Below are 20,455 nucleotides of genomic sequence, written 5' to 3' on the forward strand. Positions count from 1 at the left end.
GTTTGCATTACATGGTCCTACCTAAACTTCACTGTACACCATTTCACCAATATATGTAGCAACAGAATAACAAAATTACCAGAGATTTCAGATCTTATTCCCTCACTGAGAACATTAATGAGGGCAAGCAGGGGGGAGAAAGGGATGGAGAGCTAAACGAAAATCTGGATGTTACAAATCATCAACTTGGTCACTAATATCAAAAATGAAGTTAACATATAATAACACAAGTTTTTGCAACAAATACTTATTAATAATCACTACAACTGATTGATGTAGTACAAGATGGACCATGATGGTGTATAGGAAAAAGATGTGACTATTAGTTCTTCTTCGTCCATTATCGTGTGGCATTCAAACAGCTGTTCTGAGAAACTCATTGTGCGTTTCTGGATTAGGATTTCAATCCGATTTCTGGGTATGAAGCGAGTTAATTTATTTAAAATTGGGCTGGCAGTTAACTGCATAGTACCTTCGAATAGTTTATTATGTTGCAGATCAGAATATTTAGTAACTCACCTGTGTTTTCACTGAGATGATGTCGACAATACTTTTCTTAGAAATATTGTTTATAGATCTTTCGAAGACAGATCTTACAGTCGTTTCCAGATCAGCTGCAGTTTCTTCTTTGTAGCCCAAGTCATTTATAATGTGGTGGTGTTTCTCCTTTGGAGCGCAAGATATCACTTCTGAAATATTGCCTTTGTTAACAACAGCACATACTACATGTCTTTCGGAGCAACGGAAAAATTCTTCCCTCTTGCATTCTTTAACATGCAACTCAAGATGCTCGACGGAAAAATTTGCAGTATCGTTCTGAAATTTACAAAACAATGCAGGATTCACAAATCTGATCACTAACAGTACGACAAAGAATTGAGTCTAATACAAAAATTAGGAATTTATAGTCAGTGAAAGTTACTTACCTGAAAAGAAATATAAACATTCGTAACTATAGGCATACTGTACATCCATTGCGATTCGTTGTTATTATTTAACACATTTTCTATATTTTGCAAAGTAGATTCTGCAACTGCCAAATCTTGTGAAGACAAAGAGAAGTAATGCAGTATTATTAACAGGCTAAAAATCAGGGCCATTTCTTGTTTCCCACATTAGTGTTCACAAATCACGATCAAACTGCGCAGAAACCGCAATACACACTAGCTATTAATAACCAGTGAGTTCAGGGAAGACTGACTTATTAGTAACAAGAGAGAGTTTAAAGTCTGTGAGACACTGTATTCAAAAACAGCTGTCTGCTGCGCTCAAGGCAGTGCTGCACTATTGGTGTTTTACATATATGTTTATTTGGTGCCGAGTGACGTCATATCACGTGTGACGCAATGCAACTTGTAAGCAGTGGGTGTTATGCTGTGGATGACACTCGTGACAGCAATGTTGAGAATCGTGTGTCGCGGCTGCTCGACTGATTGTTTTTAACAAGTAGGTAACGCTTTTGTTCAGTACAGTACATTTCCTTCAGATGGCTGTGTATAACGAAATAATTGGGAATTGCGAAGAAAATGCAAAAATTGCAATGTAAAAAAAATCATAATCGCCGAAGGGAAAATTATCAGTAGAAAGACAGCACTTTGTTAATTTTGACCACCATAGCGACCATAAAATTCGTGAACCATGAATTTTTGGTTTCTTTAAATGACATCTCATATTTAAAGTAACTTTTGTTGAGCAACTGACATTATTTTTTTATAGTAACCTCATAATCTGGAATACATTCTGAAATCGGAAACGTTATCATTCACTGAGTCATCAGCACCGGTAACAAGTTTATCTAGCCTAAACGTTATCTGAAGAGAGAATTTCGAGGAGCATCAGGGTGTGGAGACGATTCGAACACTCCTTATTTTGTACACTGGTTTTTATGATGTGCTCTGCTTGAAGAGACGGAAGCCCTATATATTTTTTGGGAACATTGTTTCGCATTTATTAAAAAGTAGAAGTTGGACTTCGTGGATTTCTAACGTAACGTATTATGTACAAACTATATTTATCTATCTTTAAGCATTCTTATACGTTCGTATACAACAATAATTACAGTATGAAATTAGCAACTACATGACTCCTCTGAGTAATGCCAAAATTAGATTCCAATTAGAATTTACCTAGTTCACAATTCATGTATTGCAGTACGGTATGTGTAGCACTGTTGAATATAGTTGTAACACTGTTATATAACTATATTTTCTTATAAACAAGTCTGATGTGGAGTGACAAACTATTTAGTTCAGTTTTTGTGTAGTGCAGGTGAAAGTTGGTGAGGTTCTCTTTGGGCTTTACTAGTCAGCTTCAGACATAAGCTACAAGGTATAAAATGCCACATTATTCATTTCCTTGAAGTCTATGTCTCCCTCACTATAAGAAGTGCAGATAATCATACGTCTTACACTTACTTCCCATTATATGTACTTTTTAGCTTGCTTATAAATCAGTTTCAACTCCATTGTGATACAAACAGCCACATTACAAAACACAAAAATGATATTCATGTGAACTTTACCTCCTTATCAAGGTTTTATAATGGAGCTTATGTACTCTGGTGATAAGACTTGCAAAACCTCTCGTGTAACATAAAGTAAGAAATTGAAAATCGCTACCAACTAAGAAAATTTAAAAACATACCCCATTAGCCACTCTTCCTACAAACTATCTAAATATGTAGATATGGGCATTGAAAAATTGTGGTAGCTGCGTGGCGACTATAGCTGCATGACAAGTGATAGTGTGCTATGAATAGGATTCAATACCTATAGATATAAAAATATCAGGCAGCAGCTTTTTCACAGTAGCAGCTTTCTTACTAATTTACTTGATTAGATTTACGTGGCATAAGTGATAATAAAACTAGACAGTATCTGAAGGTTCTACTTTGTATGTGACCTACTGAACTCAAGAAATGAGTGAAAGAAAGTAAATAAGCATGTAATCACAAGAACTGCAGGTTTTAGGAAAATATCAAAGAATGAGTAAATGGGAAACATTAAACCTGCCAAATTGGAAAGTGGATTTAGGAGTTGCTTCAAGTCTGCAATTTCTAACCATGATTTCTCTTTGTTTCTTTTGCAAACTAGTCTATTAGTTGCAGGCAACTCAAGTTCATGGTAAACAGTCGACCAAATTGCAATCACAGTGTCCGCTGCTCATGTGTAACATGCTGATGTTATCAGTTCATTGGGGTAGGTCATAACCAATTGGGTGATTGTATACAGTAGCCATCAGTATCACCGGATCTAAAGATTTCTTTCGGCAGAAGGATGTGTCGTGAGTTGTGCTTGGGTAGCTCAGTCGGTATAGCACTTGCCCAAGACAGGCAAAGATCCCAATTTTGAAACTTGATCTGGCACACAGTTTTAATCTGCCAGGAAGTTTCATATCAGTGCACAATCTGCTGCAGGGTGAAAATATCTTTATGTTAGCCATAGTTTGAAAGAGCAGACAGAGAAAATTGCAGACAAAAATTAATAGAAAGTAAGGAAAGTGTAAGAAAAGCTGTGCTGATGTCTGGAATTACTCTTTTGCACGATCTTTCAGGGAATCGTAGAAAATTTTGCTTAGATTACAAAGTCACCAGTGGTGTCAAAATGTTTGCATTTCCTAATTTGTCCAGTAGTCTCCTGTCTAACCAGAACATGCTTTACATCCACCTCCGTAGCTATGGGATGAGCATGTCTGCCTGCCGTTTGGAAGATCCAGGTTCATTTCCCGGTAGTACCAGAGAGTTATCATTGTTAGGAGGACTGGAATGGGGTGCATTCTGCCTCACAAGGCCAGCGGAGAAGTTAATTGAATGATAGCTAGTAGCTCCGAGAATCTGAAAGTCGATAAGAGTTGAAAGTGTGGTGTGCTGTTGACATTCTCCTCCATGCCATATCCAAACACCACCACTCTTGGTGGTAGGCACGGCAGGCAGTTGGATTAATGTGAATCATCAGGGCCTGATTGTGACATGATTTCATGTTTAAAAATTAATCCATGCATCAGACACTTACTATGCAACACTATCTCCATACCACTTTAATGTTTCATTTAGATATGTAAGTACCCCTAATGCTGGAAAAAAATAGAATCTACAGAAAATCCTGATGATCTTACTTAGTTCCGTACTGGGAGTGCAGCTATATCAAACCCTTTCTTAGCTCATAGTCATTACATCTGTCTTGTGCAGCAATGTATACAACTAGAATAAAAGAACATACATTTTAAATATTGTAGATAATTATCTGTGACTTGTATCTGTTTGCAGGGTTATTGAAGATATCCTAAGCTTGTTTTCAAGACAATGTTCATTCTGTTTACCTAATATTCCAAATCCTTTGCCATCTGTGATAGAATTACAATGTAGTAACAGACTTTAAAGATTTTTTTTTTCTCCTAGGTTGCATTTACTGCTTGCTCTGTGTTCAGATTGGAAAAAAGAGAAAGAACCATATGTATAAATGAATTTATGATGTGAATGTTTAATGACTCGTTCCAGATCATTACAATCTATCATGCAAAATGATCCATGTAACATGAAACTAACTTAGAAAATGAAACAATAAATCTTATGATACTTAAAAAAAAAATCTTTGCTGTGAAATAAAAAGAAAACAGTAAACAAAGTAAACACAGTGTGTTTGAAAGTGCATATTGTTGGTTGGTAACATTCAATACTCTATTGCTCCACCTTGTGCACTGTAACATGCTTGAATCCTCCTTGGCAAACTGTGCACAAATTGACAGTGATATGGCAGTCCATTTGAGGACATCCAGTGTATGAGGAGGGTTCCTATATTGATGTACTGAAAGTTTAACTGGGTCCCACGCATGCTCAATCAAGTTCATGTCAGCAGAGCCCCAGGGGACTCACAGGTCTTTTGTGGGTATCTGTGAGGTGCTCATGGATCCCAGAGCTATTGCAGCCTTTCTTCTTTTTTGTGCTGTTTTACCTTCTGTTCCTTCTCCCTTCCTCCCCTTAGTCGTTTCCGTCTGCCCTTTCCTTTCCCTCTCTTAGTGTTATTATTTATGTCAGCCCGGCTATCCTCCTCCACTTTGTTTTGTCTTGAGGTTTTGATTTGTTTGATTTTTTTCAGCTTTTCTGTTTTTGCTCCCCCTTAGGGGTTTGACCTCCATATCTAAATTTGAAATCTGTTGTGTGAGGCAGATGGGAAAGAACTCCCCAGCATCTTTGGCATTCATTTCTCTCCCCTCTCCCCTGTTCTGCCTTCTCCTCCCTCGCTGCCCTAGCCCCTTCTCCTCCTTGCTAGGCCACCAGCTCGGTAGCCAGTCTTTGTGGTGGGGCTGTAATGTATCCATCTGGCGGAGTCCCCTGACACCATACAGATCTCACTGCTGGTACTTGCACTGTGAATGCCACATGAAAGCCTAGGAATTGTTGCCAATCTTTTCGGGCATCAGAACTCCTGGCAACGACCGTCATGCCAGACAGCCGTTGCTGTGGCTGGGTGGCACCCACAAGGCAAGTCTCTGATAGGAGTTGTTGGTACTAGCACAGACATTTGGCACATAAACGCATTAAGCTCTCTGGCCAATCTTCCTCGGCCATGTGTCTTCCTAGGAATAGTTCTGCCTCAGTTCCTATTACTGCCTTCCTGGCCTATAGCCCATTGCCTCCCCTGGGAGGAGGGCCAGGCCCACTGGCTTGGGGCAAAACTCTTTTCACGGTTCCTGGTATGCACCAGGACTGACAGAGAGACTTTTGCCACCACCAAACCTCTTTTTTTTTTTTTTAGCACATTGAGGACAAGTTTAGTGAAATTGAGTCCTTAAGCAACATGAGATCTGGTTCCCTCCTTATAAAGACATCTTCTGCCAGCCAGGTGGCCTCCCCCTTACGTGTGATTGCTTATGAAACGTCCCTGTGAATATCACTCCTCATGAGTCTCTCAATATGACACAGGGTGTGATTTTCTGTAGGAACCTTCTCCCCCAGTCTGATAATGAACTTAGGGCTAATCTGGAATGATGTGGTGGTCATTCCCTACATTGTGTTCAGAGGGGCCCTAAGAATAAACGTGTAGACACTGGCGCTTTCATCCTTGCCTTTGAGGGGGATATGCTGCCCAAGAAGGTCAAGGTGATGGTGTACAGATGTGATGTCTAATCATTCATTCCAATTCCCATGCATTGCTTCAGTTGCCTTAATTTCAACCACACGTCCTTGCGATTCAATGCCACTCCCATCTATGGTGATTGGGGCCACCCTCTTCATGTGAGGAGCCCATGCGCCCTACTGCCTATCTGTGTAAACTGCTCTGATCTACATTCTCCCCACTTACTGGAGTGACAACTGTATACAGAGGAAAAAAGAATCCAGGCAATAGAGATCCTTGACTGTCTCGGCTACTTTGATGCCCAGAAGGAGTTTGACAGATTTCATCCTGTGAATCTCTTATCTACCTTTTCCTCAGTGACATCTTCCTCTCCTCCTTACCCCCATCCTGCCCCCTTTCCTCCCTACCCAGCAGCTCCTATCCATTCCCCTCAAGGAACTTCTCCTCTTTCTCAGCCATAGAAGAAATCCTCTTCTTGGGCTCCTGCTAGGATCGGGGTTCCCTCTCAGAAGTCCTGTCCCCAGTGTTCTCAAGATAGGAACCCTGCAACCTCGGGTCGGATGGGGGACCCACACTCCGAAGCCCCCAAAGCCACTCGCTCTCTGTCTGATCCGGACATCACTGCCACCTACTCCCTTACTTATAACACCTCCTCCCACCCTCTGAGGGAGAACAAGAAGCAGTGCAAGCCCAAGGATGAGGGTTCCCTGGCATTCGGGCTCTGCCCCACCTTTCTCACTCCAAATCAGACCCAGTCTCTCTCTGTTTTTTTCCACCTCATTGTCGTTGATAATGACCATTGAACTGGTGACATGACCTCCCCTTGGCTTCTTTATGTCTATCTTGGATTCTTGCCACATGATAATCCAATGGAATTGAAATGGTATTACTGCCATGTACTGGAAATAAAACAACTTGTTTCCTATTTTTCTGCATTCTGTCATGCACGTCAAGAAATTTACTTCAATGATGAACACTCTCCAATGTTTCTTGGTTATCGGACATTCTGTTGGAAACTTGCCGACACCAAGATAGCACCTGGAGGGGTCTACACTTTGATTTGCACCAGTGTCATTAGCGACTGGATCCCTCTTCGTACCAACCTAGAAGTAATAGTGGTATGAGTGTAGTTGACCCCAGCAATCACCTTTTGCATTGTCTACCTCCCCCCAGGTATGCCACTTCCTTGTATTGAACTGCGTTCCTTGATACCGCAAATCTCGCCCCTGTATCTCCTCTTTGGGGACTTCAGTGTACACCATCCCATGTGGAGGAGTGCTACTTCGACAGGTAGGGTTCTTCTAATTGACCAACTTATTCCAGACTTTGATTTGTGTCTCCTCAATGGTGGTTCTCATACCCACTTCAGTGCTACTCATGGCACTTTTTCTGCTATTGATCTCACGATCTCCTTCCCTGCTCTCATGGCTTCACTACATTGATCACCCCATGATGATCTTTGTGACAGTGATCACTTTCTGGTGATTCTATTGTTTCCCTGCTGCCACCAGGCAGACAGGCCCCCACTTTGGGCATTCCTCAGAGCCAGTTGCCCTTTACTGATGCAGACATGTAAGACATCTCTGACACTACTATCCCCCTATCCACAAGTCCACTTCGTCGACTGGTGCTGTGGTGGACCAAGGACATAGTATTTGCTATCCATGCCTGCCGATGGGCACAGCAATGATTTAAACGACATGCTTCACATACCAACCTTATCACTTTTAAGCATCTCCATGCTAAGGCTTGCTGCCTTATTAAGCAGAATAAAATAGGAATGCTGGGAGTGCTATGTTTAGTCCCTGGGGACATATGCCTCTTCATCCCAGGTTTTGTCTGAGCTCTATAGCCTTCTGGGCCACCAGTGACAATCGACTGTCCTGGTTCCTATCCTACAGGGTGCTCTGTCTACTGATCCATCAGTCTTTGCAGAACACCTCGTGACAGCATCGGTGTCCTCTTCCTATCCTGCTACCTTTCTCCAGCAGAAGCGAAAAGTTGAAGAAACACGCCTCTGTTTCAACAATGAACCCTTCACTGAGTGGGAATTCTTGCAGGCTCTTACCTCTTCATATGCCTCAGCCCCAGGCCTATATTCCATCCAAAACCATATGACCCAACACTTGGATATTATCCAGAGGTAACATCTGCTCAGGTTCTCCAACAGCATTTGGCTCATGGGTTCTTCCTCTTGCCATGACAAGACAGCATAGTTATCCCTATTCTTAAACCTGAGAATAACCGAATTATTCTTGACAGAACCGATTAGCCTGACCAACGTACTTTTCAATCTGCTTGAAAGGATGGTTAGCTTCAGATTGTGTTGGGTACTTGAATCTCGGGTCCTTTTGTCCCTGTATTGGTGTGGCTTCTGGGAAGGACAGTCTAAAACTGACCAATCTGACAGGATTTTTCTAAACACCATCACCTTTTCGCGGTCTTCTTTGACAACATTAGGCGTACAACGTGGCTTGGCACTCTCACATTTTAGTTACCCTCCTTGACTGGGCCTTTCACCCCCCCTCCCCCTCCCCCTGTCTGATTTTTATTTGCTAGTTTTTATCCTGCTGGCTCTTCTGAGCTAGAGATAGCACTTCACTCAGCACCCCTCAGATCCAGGAAAACGGTATCGCACAGTGTTCTGTGTTAAGTGTCACACACTTTCTCATTACTGTCAATGGGCTTGTAAACTCAGTTGGGTCTCTGGTTACCACAGTGTTGTATGTCAATGATTTTTGCATCTTGTGCAGCTCCCAGTCAGTAGCATCTGCTAAACACCAACTCCAAGGCTCCATCCGATGGGCCTGTGTGTGGAGCCTTTCCCATGGCTACTAGTTTTCTCCCTCCAAAATGCGGGTTATGTGTTTTTGTCATCAAACCATAATACATCCCGATCCAAAACTTTATTTAGGTAACCAGCACCCAAATGTTGTAGCTAAGTCCCATTTCTTAAGGTTTCCTTTTGATAAAAAGCTGATGTGGCTGCCCAGTATTCGCCAACTGAAGAGTACCTTCATGCAGAAGCTTAATGCTCTCCACCTCCTGGCTCATGCATCTTGGGTTGCAGACTGTGCTACTCTTCTCCATATTTATCGTGCTCTGGTTTTGTCCATCTTAGATTGTGGTTGTTAGGTTTATGGCTCAGCAGCTCCTTCCACTCTGAAACTACTTGACCCTGTTCATCATTATGGGGTGCTTGTGACAACAGTGCCTTTCAGACTTGTCCCTTTCACAGTCTCCTCACAGTAGAGGGGATTCCGCCCTCTACAGATACGACAGAGCCAACTCTTGGTTTCTTATACAATCACCATTCGACAATTTCCTTGACAGTCCCATGTACCCCATCCTCTTTGCAAACGAAGGATATCTCCCTCCTGATACCCGCCCTCAGGTGGAATTGCTGGTTGGAATGCATCTCATTTCCCTCTGTAGGGATCTCCATCTCCACCCACTGGAATGTTCACAATGGACCCCAGAGGTGAAACTGATCATGTGAAGGTTGTTGTGTACAGTCTGGGTCAATAAAGCTCATCCAGATGATATCACACAATTCTGTTGCTTCTTTCTTTTAGCCCCTGTGAGCCATTGAATAAAAAGTTCACTGGTTTCCAGTCATGTCAAGTGATTAAAATTACACGAGCTTTCAGCCAAGCTCTCCTTGGCAATTCTCAAATGGTGTGACTGCCAGTGGGCTGTTAGTACACCCCTTATGTACACTAGCTACTGTCTGTGACATCACTGGTGCTCACTCACGGCTTAACCATATATGGGCATACATTGACTCTGCATTCGATGTGTCTGCTTCAACTGTGCAGTCGCAGGATCCCACACCATGCTGAGCTGCAGGCCACCGCCTCCATTTAGAGTGTTGTTTGTGAATTTTTATTCAAATGGCTTCTTTAATTGTATAATACCAGAATCCGTTAGTGTAAGCCATGACAAATGACTCATCAAATTTTATCTGATGTTCGTTTTCTAAAGCTGCTCAGCTAAAACAGATTTCTTGGGGTTGTATAGATAATAAAACCTCTCGTGCTCCTTCCTGCATTCTTGCACAGTGTGTGCTGCATCAATATCTACATAGATACTCCTCAATCCACCATAAGGCGCATGGCAGACGGTACCCCGTACCACTACTGGTCATCTCCTTTTCTCTCTACTTGCATATAGAACAATGGAAAAATGACTGTCTATATGCCTATGAGTCTTAATTTCTCGTATCTTATCTTCATAGTCCTTACGCATGGTGCATGTTGGAGGTAGTAGAATGGATCTGCATTGAGCTTCAAATGCCGATTCTCTAAATTTTCTCACTAGAATTCCTCAAAAAGAATGTTGCCTATCCTCCAGGGATTCCCATTTGGGTTTCGAAAGCATCTCCGTAACACTTGCATGTTGTTCAAATCTACCGGTAACAAATCCAGCAGCCTGCTCTGAAATGCTTCAACACCTTCCTTTAATCTGACCTGGTATGGATTCCAAACAATCGAGCAGTACTCAAGAATAGGTCGTACTAGTGTCCCATATCTAGTTTCCTTTACAGATGAAACAGACTTTCCTAAAATACTCCCAATAAACCAAAGTTGACCATTCGCCTTCCCTAACACTATCCTCACATGCTTGTTCCATCGCATATAGCCTTTCAGCGTTACAACCTGATATTCATATGACATGACTTTTCAAGCAGGACACCACTAATGCTGTATCTAAACATACAGGTTTGTTTTTCGTATGCATCCCCATTAATTTAAATTTTTGTACATTTAAAGCTAGCTGCCATTCATCACACCAACTAGAAACCTTGTCTAAGTAATCTTGTATCCTACTTGAGTCACTCAACTTCAAAACCTTACCGTACACCACTGCATCATCAGCAAATAACCGCAGATTGCTGCCCACCCTGTCCACCAAAAGATTTATGTATACAGAGAATAATAGTGGTCCTATCACACTTCCCTGGAGTACTCCTGATGACACCCCTGTCCCCGATAAGCACTGACTTTCGAGGTCAGCATACTGGGTTCAATAACTCCAAAAAGTCTTTGAACCGCACACATATCTACGAACTGTTCCATTTGCTCGAAGCAGTGGAGCACCATGTCAAATAATTTCCAGAAATCTAGAAATATGTAATCTGTGTGTTGCCCTTAACCCATAGTTCACAGTATATCATGTGGGAAAAGGACAATCTGAGTTTCACACAAGCAATGCTTTCGAAAACTATGCTGATTCATGGATGCGAGCTTCTCAGTCTCAAGAGAATTTATTATATTCGAACTGAGAATATGTTCAAGGATTCTGCAGTCTGTAATTTTATGGATCCATTCTTTTACCTTTATGATGTACAGTAGTCACCTGCACTTTTTTCCAGTCATTAGGACTTTGCACTGGGTGGTAGGTAAAACCAAATTGGGATTCCAACTGGACCTGGTGACTTATTTGTTTTCAACTCCCTCGGTCATTTATTTATGCTACGGATGCTTATTACTGTGTTGTCCACATGAGAGTCTGTATGATGGTTAAACTACTGTATGTTTGTACAATTCTCCTGTATGAATGATTTCTTGAACACAAAATTTAAAACTGTGGCTTTTATTTTGTTATCTTCAACTGTCACACCAAACTGTTCAACAAGTGACTGAGTGGAAGCCTTAGACCCACTTAGCAATTTTATGTAGGACCAAAATTTTCTAGGGATGATGTTTTGCTGAGAATATGACAGTGCTAGTTGTTGTAAATGTTCATAGGTCTTTCAAAAATCTCTCTTAACCTTTGCTTCTTGTCATTTGCTCATTCTCTTTTGAAGAAAGAGTACAACAGCCTCTGCTTCTTCAACATTTTTCGAATTTCTTTGTTAAACAATGGTGGATCTTTTCTGTCCTTAATCCACTTACTACACACACAACTCTTCGGACCACAATTTAAAATCTACTTAAAATTTGATCATGATTCCTCTACATCCATCTTGCTGGAGCTAAGTGATGTCAATCCACTGTCTAAGTGAGATGCTAATACTGCTTATCTACTCTTTCTAGCAGAAACACGCTCCTAGCCTTATTGACTGATTTGTTAACTTTCATAACCATAGTTGCTAAATGAAATCATGATTGCTAATCCCCGTTTGTATATTGACATTATCAGTGGTGCTGCCTACGTGTAGCTACAAGGTCTAAGATATTTCCATTGCGTGTGAGCTGCCAAACTAGCTGCTCAAGACAGTTTTCAGTAAATGTATTCGAAAGTACTTTGCATTACTGTGTGTCTATACCTCCTGCAATGAGCCAGTACACGTCCCAGCCTATGTTCAGTAGGTTAAAGTCACCTCCAGCTAGTACTGCATGATCTGAATGTTTATGTGCTACTGACTATAGACTTTCCGTGAATGACTCTAGAACTGCCACAGCGGGACCAGGCAGCCTGTGAAAACATCCAACAATTAACTGCTTCACCTAGACCTGTTACAGGCAACCAGATAACTTCACTGCTGCACTCAATTTCAACCTCAGTAGAGAGAATATTTTTGTCAATTGCAATGAACACTCTCCCTTCTGTGGCCTTTAATCTCTCTTTCTGATATATATATTCATAGCTTTCCACTTTGGGTTTCAGCGAGCTCTCAGACCCAAGAATAACTTTCCTAGAGGGCCATAAATTCAGGAGCTCTATACAAATACTTCGACAATTTACTGATAAAATCATGGCAGTCAAGGTTTCTGTACTCTGAACACAATCTGACTCTTTGGTGCATATCATTTGGCAAGTGTTCAGAAGAGTATCTCAAATTACTGTTTAAACTAAAAAAAAAAAAAAAAAAAAAAAAAAAAAAAACATGTGCACTAACGGAGTATTCTGCTACCCGAGTAGCTGCTTCCTTTGTGTATTTCACCTCTGACCTGTCCGTCCGATGTAAGATTGGCTACATATGCAAGGGATCTCATAGACTCCATGTGTTCTGAGACCTGCTGTGTATCTAACTGGTCCCAGTAATTGACAGATTTTTGACAGAGGCCTGAAAATCGATTTGATCTTGGGTCTTTTCAACAGATGGTTGATCTTGCCTAACACAGAGCTGCAGAACAGCAAGAGAGCAAGTTTCTTTCCGTGCTCCTCATTGGTGGTCTTATCGTGATTCTAGTTTGAAACCAAACAATGGAAAATCCAGGATGGAATGTTACCAATTCGTTTCTTTAGTGAACATTATAGCCATTGTTCCTGAAGACCTTATGTAGGTGGCTCAGCTCATAGGGCAGGTTATCATTGTCTGATATCATTCTTGCACAACGCACCACTGTTGTAAAACAGTGCGCCTCTTTGCTGGGTGATGAAGGCTGATGGCATACAAGTGCAGATCAGTGTGGGTGGGTTTCCTGTAGACGTTGTGGCAATGGCATCCGTATCATTTGTGGCAGACGATGGCATTGTGTAAGGGCAGTGCTTGTCTTTTTGTATCTCCATATTTTGATATGTTGGTGACCCATTCATCATTTGGCCCCATGGACATGAGAAACTTGATGAATTTTTGGTACACCTCCATGGCATTAACAGCAACATGCAGTTTACCATGGAGGAAGAAAAAGACAATGCATTACCCTTCCGTGACGTCCTTATCCACCGCAAACGAAATGGATGCCTTGGCCACAGCATCTACAGAAAACACATCCACTCCGATCTGCACTTGTTTACCATCAGCCATCATCACCCAGCACAGAGATGTAATGTTTTACAAACAGTGCTGCAGCGTGCAAGAGTGATATCAGACAGTGATAACCTGCCCCATGAGCTGAGCCACCCATGTACGGTCTTCAGGAACAATGGCTTTAATGTTCATTAAATAAACAAATTGGTTTCAAAAAAGAATCACAGTAAGACCACTGATGAGGAACACGAGGAGAAACTTGTTTTCTTGCCATTCTGTGGCTCCGTGTTGGGCAAGATAAACCATCTGTTGAAAAGATCCAAGATCAAATTTATCTTTAGGCCTCTGACAAAAATCCATCAGTTACTGAGTACAGTTGAAGATGCAGTAGGTCTCAGAACACCTGGGGTCTACAAGATCCCTTGCAAATGTGGACAGTTGTATGTCAGACAGACAGTACGCACTTTGAAACAACACAAGAAAGAGCATGAGAGGTTTTATTACCTACACCACACCAAGAAATTTGCTTTAGAAAACAGACACCGGAAATAATTTGACGAAACATCCGTCATGGTTCACTCTAATGGCTTCTTGGATTGTATAGTTAAAGCAGCCATTGAAATAAAAATCACTGACAGCACCCTAAATAGAGGCAGTGGCCTGCACCTCAGCATGGCATGGCATCAAACAATTGCTTGATTGAAGCAGGCACATCAATTGCTGAGTCAACATATACCCATATATGTCAATACTGCGAGCTCCAATGACATCACAGCCGGCAGATAGTGTGTAATGTTTGTACCGCAGCCCACTGGCAGTCACTCCTCTTGACAGTGGCGAAGGAGTGCTTGGTCCAAAGCTCATGCAATTTTAATTAATTAAGGCGTCTGGAAATCCATGAACTTTTTACTTGATGTTATTGCTGTGAGACTCTGCATTCTTAATCTGTGAGCTTTTGTAGGTAGTGCTCGTTAGCTGGTGTGTTGACTGCACCTGGCACTATGAGGCAGATCTTCAGTGTTTTGTGTCTCTCAGTAGTGGTTGAATTTTTTAATGATGTCGCTGTGGTATATGCCAATTTGACAGTGAACTTTGCATGTTGACAACACTTCTTGCATGTGAAATGACCATTTGAGGCATGTTGACAGACTGAACAGTGCACACAAGTGACTGTGTCCCATTCTCCTGACTACAGTGAGAATGTAGCTTTACTTTTACCTCCTTTACACAAAGGACTGTATGTAGTAAATTTCTGTATCAATAGATTATTGAGACATATGTTTCAAGGGAATAGGGGAAGAAGAAACTGTGCAAGTCGTGACAGTGGTGCATAAATTTTTATGAGCAGTTCATACAGAAAGCTATGTGGTGAACACACCTTTGGTTGGTAAACAATACATGTTTCTCTGCCTTTGATGTTGTAGGGTTTACCTGCGTTGAGGTTGGAGTAAGGGTAGTCAGTTGCGGTATGGAGCAGGTTTTACAGTTGGAACAGTTTCAGTGGACTGTAGAGATAAATGTCTGGGAATGTCATATGGTTTCAAAGGATGTTGTGGAGGTTAATGTACTGTCATAGTTGGTAGTGTGGAAAGATAGTGGGCAGAGGTGATCTCATCTCAGAGCTAGGCTTGAGAAAGTCATAGTCTCGGAAGAGTAATAATTTGAGGAATTCACAGATTGCGTAGTACTGGAGGAAATGAGGGGTTCTGAGTTTTTTAGAAGTGGGAACTGTGTTTGTGAGATGGTGCAAGGAGAATATTGTCTTGGAAATTTGTTTTTGGACACAACTCTGTGATAGTTGTGGGAGATGATGTTGGTGTAGGTATTGAGAAATTCAGTGTTGTACCAGATACGTGGGCAACAGAGGTTTAGGCAGTGTGGAGGGAGAATTTGTTGTTGTAGGAGTGATAGTTGTAAAACTGGGGATGTCATCACATATTGGTCGATGTTATTATGGGCTGAAGTTCAGTTGTGATTGCCATTGAAATGGACGTTACTGTCAAAAAAAGGTTGCTTTTGATTTGAAAAAGAACTAGGTGAATTTGAGTTGTGAAAAAGAGTTAAGTTGTTACAATGGAGGCACTTCTTCAGCGTAAGTCCAGACCACAAGATGTCTTTTTTATAGGTCTATACTGAGCCAAGGGGCCTACTTTCTGTATGCTGAGGAATTCCTGTTCCGTATGGCCCAAGAAAGAGTTAACATAGGATGGGCCATCCATGTTTCCTTAATTGTACTCTTGATTTATTTGTAGGTTTGGCTGTTAACATACCCTTTTTTTCTAACATTCCCGATCCATCCCTCCTTCCTCCATGAGTAAGCTAGGAATAGTTCCCCTTACTTTTAAGTGTTTTTGGAATTTCTCTTCCTGGAGGTAAGAAACTAGCCACCCATTCTTGGCCAAAGGATCTGCCACTTGTGTTGTGTTCCAAAGACTCTGATTGAAACTTGGTACAGTCATTCACCCTATAACTAGTGATATGAAACTATCTATCCTTGCATAATTTTGTGAAGTGTTGCTTGCAGTAGGAGGCAAAGAATATTTTAAGCACCCTAGTTGGTGTTATTTTATTATTTGGCCCCACTCACTGGTAAAAAGTTACCATTTTGACAAATTTTACATCCAAAATGACTCATACAATGCAGTTACCATTTGTGTTCTCATTCTGTTTGCTAGATATTTTAAGCCAATGTTATTTGTTTTGAGCCAACTTTGTGTCAGTGATGCAGGTTCTGTTTTAGTGTTACCAAATGTCCAGAAAATCTCGGACTTGCATTACATTGAACTTATTTTTGGTTATCCAGGGGGAAGAAAAAATCCTGTCAATTGTCATACATTCTGAGGAAGGATTTAAATGCTGGTAATTTAGCCACATGAAAACCAGCAGCAGACAATTTAACTGAGACTTGTTTCCCCCTAATTTCTGGTTGTTTTCAAATGGCAGAGCCACTGTGCCCCCAGAATCTATGGGTTGTTGTATAGATCTTCTTATTCTTCACTATTGTTGTCAGTATCTGGACCATCCACTGCAGCATTAATCACTTGGAGATAAGGTAGGCTTTTATCATTCTGCGCACCTTTCCTTGCTGTATTGTCCATATTGTTTAGGGTGTAAAAGTCATTCTTGCACAGATAACGTGCTACCAAGTCTAGGAAGAAGCTTTCGCAACATGTGATAGGGGTGTCCACTGTTTAGAGTACTCAAGCATATCATTTATAGATTTAAAATACTTTGAATTTTAATAATAAAGTGCGTATAAATGATGATTGGAGCTACATTCAGTTTTTGAGTAGAAATAGTATTGTTGTGGATGAATGTGTGATGTGACCAAGTGTGTAATTTAAATGAATTTTTCATGCATAATGTACCATTGTTCCAAATTTAAATTGTGATGATAAATGAGTTAGATTGTTAAATGCACCTGAAAGACAATACTATATAAAGGAAAAAGGAAGTAAATGTAGATGAAATTGAAGATACGATACTGCAAGAAGAATTTGACAGAGCACTGAAATAATGAAGTTGAAACCAGGCCCATGGAGTAGATTACATTCTCTCAGAATTGTTGAGATTCTTAGCAGAGCTAGCCTTGACAAACCTATTCCACCTGGTGTTCAAGATACAATGCAGTAGAAATATCCTTGGAGCTCTAGAAGAATATAATAATTCCAATTCCTAAACAGGTAAGGTTGACAGATGTGAATAATGCAGCACTGTCCATTTAAAAAGTCGTTCTTGCAAAGTATTAACACAAATTATACACAGGAAAATGGAAAACTTAGTAGAGGCAGACCTCATGGAAGATCAGTTTGGTTTGTAGATAAATGTAGAAACACGTGAAGCAGTACTGACCCCCAGGACTTATCTTAGAAGATAGCTTAAAGAAAAGGAAAACTGCATCATTGCATTTGTAGATTCAGAGAAGCTTTCGATAATTTTTAGTGGAATACACTCATTGAAATTCTGAAGACAGCAGGAATAAAATACAGGAATTGAAACATTGTTTACAACTAGAACAGAAACAAGACGGGAGTTGTGAGTCGAAGGATGTGAAAGGGAAGCAGTAGTTGAGAAGGAAGTGAGACAAGCTTGTAGCCTCTCCCTAATGTAACTAATTCTGTACATTGAGCAGACAGTAAAGGAAAACAATGAAAAATTTGGAGGAGGAGTTTAAGTTCAGAGAGATGAACTTTTGTCATTTGCCAGTGACATTGAAATTCTCTGAGAGAGAGAGCAAAAGACGTGGAAGAGCAGTTCAACAGAATTGATAGCATCTTGAAAAGAGGTTATAAAATGAACGTCAACAAAAATGAAACAAGAATAATGGAATTTAGCTGAGTTAAATTAGGTATTGTGATATTTGGAGTTAAATTAGGAATTGTGATATTTGGGCATCAAGATAGCCGACTGTGGCTAAAGTGGAGAGGATGTAAAGTGAAGCCTTGCAATAATAATAAGTGTTTCTGGAAAAGGAGAAATTTGTTAACATGTAAATTTAAGTGTTATAAAGTCTTCCTTGAGGTTGTTTGGACTGTGGCCTTATATGGATTTGGAGTTGAAGCGAGACAGTAAAAAGTTCAGCCAAGAAGAGAATAGAAGCTTTTTAAATGTTTGTTACAGAAGAATGTTGAATATTATATGGGTAGATCACATAACTAATGAGGAGAAACTGATTGGAATTGGGGAGGAAAGAAATTTGTGGCACAAGAACAGATTTGTTGATAGGACACATTCTGAGTCATCAAGGAATCATCAGTTTAGTTTTGGGTGGGAGTATGGAGGATAAAAATTGTGGAGAGAGACCAAGAGATAAATAAGCAGGTTTAAGAGGATGTAGGAGGCAGTAGTTATACAGACATGAAGACACTTCCACAGGGTAGACTAGCTGTATCAAACCATCAAACCAGTCTTCAGACTGACAATGACAGCAACACTGAAATTTAAGTGATAGAAAGTTTGAAAGCTAAAATTCAGAACTGCAAATAATGGCTGTATTCTTTGTTAACTTTGAGCCAGTGGCCATATGAGAGAAACAGGTTAAATGCTCTCAGTGACTGGCTTTATATTACTTAAATACATTTCAAAAATATAAGTTGCCACAATCTTATGACTATTTCAACAAAAGGAGTGACATTGGATAAGCTTTGTCCTCAGAGAATCTTGCTGTAAGTCCCAATAAAACTATAGATATCTGCATGTGCAGTACATAATGTATTTATATTTTAAAATAATATAATATGAAGTATTATCTTTCAACATTGGGTATGCTACCTATGTTCTTCATTCTGGACCTATATCTTCAGCTGCATCTCCATTCCTACTCTGCAAGCCACCTTACTGTATGTGATTGAGGTTAATTCTGGTATCGCACTGTGATGCTCAACTCCTCTCTTGCAGCATATGCTCTGGAGTTTGTTAAGCATCTCCGTCATGCTTTCATACTGACTAAATGATCCTGTGATCAAATGTACTGCCCATAGTTGGATATTCTCTCTCTCTCTCTCTCTCTCTCTCTCTCTCTCTCTCTCTCTCCTGTTAATCTAATCTGGTAAGGGTCCCAGACTGCATAGCAGTACTCAACTATCAACTGAACAAACGTTGGGTAAATCGCTTTTTTTATGGATGAATTACTTTTCTCAGGATTCATCCTGTGAATCTCAGCCTGGTGTCTGCTTTTCCTGCTACTTATTTTAGATCACTCTGGATGGTCTGCTGGTTTTCTAAACTTCCTCAGTAGCGATTCATGAAAAGAACGCCTCCTTTCCTCCAGAGACTCCCACCCGAGTTCCTGAAGCATTTCCGTAACACTTGCGTGATGATCAAACCTACCAGTAACAAATCTAGCAGCCCGCCTCTGAATTGCTTCTATGTCCTCCCTCAATCCGATCTGATAGGGATCCCAAACACTTGAGCAGTACTCAAGAATAGGTCGTATGAGTGTTTTATAAGCGGTCTCCTTTACAGATGAACCACATCTTGCCAAAATTCTACCAATGAACCGAAGACGACTATCCGCCTTCCCCACAACTGCCATTACATGCTTGTCCCACTTCATATCACTCTGCAATGTTACGCCCAAACATTTAATCGACGTGACTGTGTCAAGTGCTATACTACTAATGGAGTATTCAAGCATTACAGGATTCTTTTTCCTATTCATCTGCATTAATTTACATTTATCTATATTAAGAGTTAGCTGCCATTCTTTACACCAATCACAAATCCTGTCCAAGTCATCTTGTATCCTCCTACAATCACTCAATGACGACACCTTCCTGTACACCACAGCATCATCAGCAAACAGCCACACATTGCTATCCACCCTATCCAAAAGATCATTTATGTAGATAGAAAACAACAGCGGACCTACCACACTTCCCTGGGGCACTCCAGATGATACCCTCACCTCCGATGAACACTCACCATCGAGGACAACGCAATGGGTTCTATTACTTAAGAAGTCTTCGAGCTACTCACTTATTTGGGAACCAATCCAATATGGTCGTATCTTAGTTAGGAGTCTGCAGTGGGGCACCGGGTCAAACGCTTTCCGGAAGCCAAGGAATATGGCATCCGTCTGATACCCTTCATCTATGGTTCGCAAGATATCATGTGAAAAAAGGGCGAGTTGCGTTTCACAGGAGCAGTGCTTTCTAAAGCCGTGCTGATGCATGGACAGCAACTTCTCTGTCTCAAGGAAATTCATTATATTCGAACTGAGAATATGTTCGAGAACCCTGCA

At 40.8% G+C, this 20,455-nt stretch overlaps 2 protein-coding genes across 9 annotated transcripts in view; one reads left to right on the plus strand and one right to left on the minus strand.

The window, feature by feature from the left end:
- Nucleotides 1-1,293, minus strand: part of LOC126259422 (uncharacterized) — a 238,473-nt gene extending 237,180 nt beyond the window's left edge. For 2 of the 3 annotated variants that reach the window (XM_049956207.1, XM_049956206.1), the window contains exons 1-2: nucleotides 927-1,293; nucleotides 520-816 (exon numbers count right to left, since the gene is read on the minus strand). In XM_049956207.1, the coding sequence (XP_049812164.1) occupies nucleotides 520-816; nucleotides 927-1,100 (471 nt within the window). In that variant the 5' untranslated portion in view covers nucleotides 1,101-1,293. The remainder of the gene's footprint in view (nucleotides 1-519; nucleotides 817-926) is intronic. The other variant, XM_049956205.1, reaches the window with a different exon arrangement.
- The window catches only part of LOC126259423 (galectin-4-like), a 136,032-nt gene continuing 116,830 nt past the window's right edge, over nucleotides 1,254-20,455 (plus strand). The window contains exon 1 of one of the 6 annotated variants that reach the window (XM_049956213.1): nucleotides 1,254-1,446. The gene's annotated coding sequence lies outside the window, so the exon portion shown is untranslated. Of the gene's footprint in view, nucleotides 1,447-1,792; nucleotides 1,999-20,455 lie in introns of those variants that run through there. The other 5 variants (XM_049956210.1, XM_049956214.1, XM_049956215.1 and 2 more) reach the window with 5 other exon arrangements.

This window comes from Schistocerca nitens, chromosome 5 (genome assembly GCF_023898315.1).
Source record: "Schistocerca nitens isolate TAMUIC-IGC-003100 chromosome 5, iqSchNite1.1, whole genome shotgun sequence".
NCBI classification, from domain to species: Eukaryota; Metazoa; Arthropoda; class Insecta; order Orthoptera; family Acrididae; genus Schistocerca; species Schistocerca nitens.